The sequence below is a fragment of the Anser anser genome, assembly GCF_964211835.1.
Source record: "Anser anser genome assembly, chromosome: 3".
In the NCBI taxonomy this organism is placed as follows: Eukaryota; Metazoa; Chordata; class Aves; order Anseriformes; family Anatidae; genus Anser; species Anser anser.
Genome location: NC_139722.1, coordinates 876871 through 882870, shown reverse-complemented (window position 1 = coordinate 882870; position 6000 = coordinate 876871). Strand labels below are relative to the sequence as shown.

Sequence of the window (6000 nt, the reverse complement as noted above, 5' to 3'; positions counted from 1 at the left end):
GAATAATGTGGGAATGTGGTAGACAACAGCTGTAGGAAACGTGCTTTGGTGACATGAGCAGAAAGAGTCTTCTGAAAGGAATTTTGATGCCTACTCCCATCAGTCCTGGTGTTTGAAAAATGTAGATTTGTTCCATCACAGGAACTGGCTGGGATGAAGGGAGGTCATGAGAACGGCACGGACCTGGGCTGGAGCTGGGAGTGCAGCTGGCTGACCGCGGGGAGATGAATGCCCTGGATATGGCCACTGAGAAACATGAACTAAGGGCTGCCTTCCTAACAGCCAGTCTCAAATACCAAGAACTTGCTACTTGCATGGCAGAATTCAGACCTCTTAGTCAAAGAGCAAAATTGCCCTGTGACCTCGGAGCTGCAGCACACGTTTGGGAAGCAAAGATTATCTAAGCACAAAAGAAGAGACAACAGATGTTTTTTATTATAGGAGAGAAAGGTAAGATTTTAAGGCATAGAAATAAGTTCATGTGAAAAATCAATCAAATGGACAGTGAAGGCTGATGTTACTGGTTGAGTGGATTTGGGAATATATTTTCATCTCAGATGATAAGTGTGATAGGACATGAAAGCTGCTGAAAATGACGATCTCCTTTTTAACATGATAAGTGCCTATGAGGAGCTACACGGGGAAGAGCAATTTTGGATTATAAAGTGATGGAAAGAGTACGGATGGATATAATCAGGGCATGACTGCATTGTTCGCGGCTTCAGAGAGAGATTTTGCAGTACCTGAGGTTGGGTATGTGACAGCCTGGGAGAGATTTATGTTTGACTGAGAGGAAAGCTGCTACATTTCACACAGTCAAAATCTACAGGCTTTAGATGTAGCCTGGCTGTGCAGGCCCAAGTAAATAGCCAGATTGAAGGCTTTCCTGAATTTATGGTCAAGACACTGGTGATATCCACGGTGATCAAAACAGACGGCAGGGCGGAGAGCCTGAGGGTGTGTTTTAGCTGCATTGGGCCTGGTTGTTGACTTCTTACCCATGAGGAGATGCACGACCTGGACCAAGGCCTGAGTTGTCAGATTTATGGCACAGTCTGCATGTCTGTGATGCCTAAGGAGCTGGATTCAGCAAAAGGCGGTCAGCACAGAAATCTAGCCGTGGAGAACAAACTGCCACTGCCACGCCTGCAGGCAGCACACCCGCACACACCACCAGCCTTCCCGAGGAGGGTAAGTTCTGCGGTGTGATTCTGCCGTGCCTGAAATCTGCTGATGTAAGGTCTCTGCATCAGTGGGTCCTTACACCAAAGGCACAAATTAAACTCTGCGCTGCCCTAGCAGAAGCCATTTTTGACCTTCTGCGTGGTCACCTTTATTTTCTTTTCCCTGAGGAAGTTCAAATGAGGAGAGAACTCAGGCCGAGGCTCCATGCTCCAGTGTGCGTATAGATTCATCCCGCGCAGAGGCTGGCTGTACTGGCTGATGCACTGTATGTGACCAATTCGATAGCGTGGGGGAGTCAGCTCCAGGAAATAGCGAATTCAGTGACACAGTAAGTTGCAAAGGACATATTGTTGCTAGACTTCTCGCCAACCAGCACCCCCAGGCCCTTCTCCTCAGGGCTGGAAGATCTTTATGACGGCAGGCTGACTTGTAGCAGACGTTGGACCAGACTGCCCTACACTTAAAGATGTTGTCAAAGATGAGGCAATGTGGCAGTGAGACTGGAGTTAACTTGTTCATTAATCTGTTCATTGAACCTCTTTGTCAGGGCAGAGAAAGCCCTAAATGGGCCTGTGATTTAGCTCTCAGTTTCTGAGAGCCATTTGGTACCTGAACCTTGCTCGTATCTTTAATTGCCGGATGCTTTGCAGCTGCTGTGTGCCCTGACAAGGGTAACCTCTGCTTCTTGCTGGCAGCTCCCAGCTACTGAACTGTGGAAAGAGTGTAATGGTCATAAGGTAAAATCTCTTAGATAAAGATTTTTAAATTCAGTTTACATATCTGGGGGTAAGTGCTCAACTGTCCTCTTAAAAACTCCAGGCTTTGCATGAATTTTTGCAGAAAATATTTTTGCTCCTGCTCTGTCTTTTCCTGCATGCAGGTGCTGTTAGGGTTGCTTGCTGCCGCTGCTGTCATTTGTCAGTCAAAAAGACAGTGATTAATAACTTCCAGGTTGTCTGGCATCCAGTTTGGAAATGAAAAGTCCTTCATCCGGTAAGTTAAGATTCAGAACTCCAGGCTTTATATAAACACTGAGCGAAATAACATGATGGATCACATCCTTAAACTGAAATAATTGATGGATGGTTACGTTACTGCACAAATATATATGTCCTTAGCTCACTGGATGAACGACCTATTTTTATTTTACCCAAAATGTAAGCTTTTCCTTCTTTAAGACCCTGGAAGCTATTATTAAATAAGTGAGAGTGAAGAACAGACAGCAGCATGCAGAAAGGTGCTGCATTAACATGGTCCACCTGCTAACCGCCTCCGGGCCATTGCACAGTTACAGATAACAGTAAGCCATGAGAGATGACAAAGGCAGCTCACCCGGTTCATGGGGACACGAGGAGTCCAGATAAAAAGGACAGACGGTTGGGTATGAGCTGACAGTGCGATCTCGTCGCTGATCAGACAAGTGGCATGCTGCCCATGGTAGGAGGAGGAGCATCAGCAGAGAGAGAAACGACTGATCTCCCTACGTGTGGCACTCTTGGGCCATCATGGGGAATAAAGTTTTAATGTGGTGTCCCCCCAGTTCAAGAGGAATGTGGAGAAACTGGAGAGAGCCATCACGGAGCTACAGAGATGTTGCAGGCCCGGGGGCAGATGGCCCATGAGGAGAGGCTGGGGCAGCAGGGCTGGTCTGGTCAGGGAAAGGGGGCACGTGGCAGCAGGCTACACATTCATATGAAACATAGTTCATAGAATATCAAGTATCAAGAATATCAAGTTCAAATTCATATGAACATAGTTCATAGAATATCCCGAGTTGGAAGGGACCCACAGGGATCATCAAGTCCAAGCCCTGGGTCCCCAGAGGACCACCCAAAAATCAGACCATGTGTCTGAGAGCGTTATCCAAACGCTTCTTGAGGGGGTGTAAAGGGATGGGGCGAAACTGTTTGTGGTCTTGGGAGGTGTGGAACCGGGGCAGTGGCTGGACTGCAGTTTGGAGGTTCAGGCTGGACATCAGGAAAACCTCTTCCAGAAGGTGCAGCTGAGCTGGGAATTTGTAACTCACTACATAAATCCTGAGGGCCGCTATATCATCCCACGTTGGCACATAAACCATATTGCAATTCAGAAAAATAAGCGAGCTGTAATTCTTGCAGTCAGTTTTAGATTCGCTTAAGAGGTGGAAAGGTCTGGTTTGGCTTGGCCCTCTCACAGCCTCTGTAAGCGATTTTCTTCAAGGAGTTCATAACGTAAACTCGCTCATTTCACTCAGTGGTCCTTGTAGGTCCTTGTAGGACCACTTGTGCCTTCACATTTGTGCTCACTGCTGTGTTTTGGCTTCATTACACAACTGCTGCATACAAGCCTGCGGCTCACTGAGCGTGAAGGTGTGCAGGCACCGTCAGGGATGCGGGCCTTGACTTTTGTCTCTGGCAATGTTCCTCAGCGGTGTCTTTCCCACACAGACACACAGCGCAGCTTCCCACCTTCCCTTCCCACAGAGACAGGGACACACGATGCTGCACGCTGGGCGAAGCTGCTCGTTTCCCTGTGAAACCACGGGGCTGACAGGGCAGCCATTTTGGGATGCTGCGCAGATGTGTCCTTGGCAGGTATGTGGCAATGCCTGGCTTTCAAACAGCGTGATTATATAATTATATAAAGATTTATATAAAGATTTTCCATCCAGTCGCCGAGATTCACATTAAGGTGGAAATAAATGTGGAAGACTGCGTGTGTTGGGAATGCCACATGGGGCTTCCGAGGGCAGAAACGCTTCGTGTTGGTTGAGGGAAGATGGTGGCGGGTTGCTGCGCTGGAGGAAGGGATGGGATGGGGGCACTACAAGCACATGGAGCAAGAAGGGAACGGGCAAGGGCCTTGAGAGCCTGCAGGAGGGCATGGGTGATGGTGGCGGTGAGGGCAGGGTGGTTGGGAGGCACCAGCAGAGGTCTGGGGAGCCTGGGATGATGGTGGCCACCGCCGGTGGGGGGAGGTGGGCTGCAGACACGGGGGCAGCTCTGAGGACAGCTGTGACTCCTCATGCTGCGGGCCTTGGCCATGGGGACACAGGGCTGTGGTGGCCGCTGTAGGCTGGGAACGGGGAAGGTTGGTGCTCGGTGGGGTTGGGGGGCGGTGGGGGCTGCGTGGGGCAGTTGGCACGGCGAGGGGACGTGAGTGGTGGTGGCTGTGGGGACACGGTGGTGGTTGTGGTGGTGGGGACATGGCGGTGCTGGTGACTGTGGGGACATGGTGGTGGTGGTGGGGACATGGTGGTGGCTGTGGGGACATGGTGGCCGTGATGGCAGTGGGGACACGGTGGTGGCTACCGGGAGTGGGGACCTGGTGGCCAAGGAGGGGGGGGAGGGGGCTGATGGTGGTGGTGGGGAGGGGAGCTGGTGGCACTTGGCGGTGGGGGAGGGGAGCTGGGGGGGTCAGTGGTGGCAGTGGGGGAAGGGAGCTGGGGGGTTAATGGCGGTGGGGGAGGGGAGTTGGTGGCACTTGGTGGCAGCGGGGGAGGGGAGCTGGGGGGGGTCAATGGCGGCGGTGGGGGAGGGGAGCTGATGACAGTTGGTGGCTGGGGGGGGGAGGGGAGCCGGAAGCGGTTGGTGGCGGTGGGGGAGGGGACCCGGGGGGGGGGCCGTGGGTGGCAGTGGGTGGCACTGTGGGGGAGGGGGGGACGGTGGCGGTTGGTGGCGGTGGGGGAGGGACGGGCGGGGGGGGGCGGGGGGGCGGCTGGGGCCGCGGCCCTTGGCGGGAGGCGGGGCGGGGCGGGGCGGGGCGGGCAGCGCGCAGGCGCAGGGCGAGGCTCCGCCCCTCCACAAGCCCCACCCCACCCCGGAAGCCCCGCCTAGAGAAAGCCACGCCCCCAAGAGGCCACGCCCCCGCCCACAAAAAGCTCCGCCCCGCCTCTATTTAAAACCTCCTCAGAAGCCCCGCCCCCTCCCCAAAGCGCCCCTCAGAAGCCCCGCCCCCACCGAAGCCCCGCCCCCAATAAACCCCGCCCCCAGAAGCCCCGCCCCTCGCGGCCCCCTCCCTATCGAACCCGCCCCTCGACGCGCCCCGCCCCTCTGCGAGCCCCGCCCCTCCCCCTAAGCCCCGCCCCCCGCCGCGCGGCGGCGCAGGAGGAGGCGGAGCCCCGCGGCGGGTCACATGACCGCGGCCCCTCCGAGCCGGGCCCAACATGGCAGCGGCGGCGGGCGCAGGGGCCGGCAGCGCTCAGCCCTAGGGCGGCCGCCGCGCCCCGCCGGGCGGCCCCGGCACCCCCCGCAGCCACCCCCCGCAGCCCGCCCGCAGCCCGCCGCCGCGTCCGACATGAGGGAGAAGGGCCGCCGCAAGAAGGGCAGGACCTGGGCCGAGGCCGCCCGCACGGTACGGGGGGGGGGGGGGGCGGCGGGGCCGGGCCGCGGGGCGGGGGCTGGGGGGGGGCCGGGTCCCGTGGGGGGGGAGAGGAGGGGTCGGGGTCGGGGTTAAACCAGGCGCGTCCCGGCGGGGGTGGGTGTTAAAACAGGGCCGGAGGAGTCTGGCGGGGGAGTAAAGGGGAACGGGCACCTGCGGGTGGGGCCTGCGAGCGCGAAATCCGCCTAAAGGGCGATTCCCTGGGGCTCCGGGGCCCGGCGCGCGCGGTTTGCCAGGCACCCAAGTGGGTGCTCCCTCGATCGGGGGGTACGACGCAGCTGGCTATTTTAAGGGCGTGAGGTGTGGCCCGCGGGTGGGCACCGGCTTCTCCGCGTGTTTTTGTTTATATCTGCGTATATATCTATTAATATACCTTTAATATATCATATCTGTTCTTATTTCTTGCCGAGAAGCATGGCAGAATCCCCGATACACAGTCCAACGCACAGAGCAAAT

At 56.0% G+C, this 6000-nt stretch overlaps 1 protein-coding gene across 2 annotated transcripts in view; it reads left to right on the top strand.

Annotated features, from left to right (window-relative positions):
• The first annotated feature begins 5295 nt into the window (after window positions 1–5295).
• The window catches only part of ASXL2 (ASXL transcriptional regulator 2), a 115754-nt gene continuing 115049 nt past the window's right edge, over window positions 5296–6000 (top strand). For both annotated transcript variants that reach the window (XM_083827901.1, XM_083827902.1), the window contains exon 1: window positions 5296–5517. In XM_083827901.1, the coding sequence (XP_083684027.1) occupies window positions 5299–5517 (219 nt within the window). In that variant the 5' untranslated portion in view covers window positions 5296–5298. The remainder of the gene's footprint in view (window positions 5518–6000) is intronic.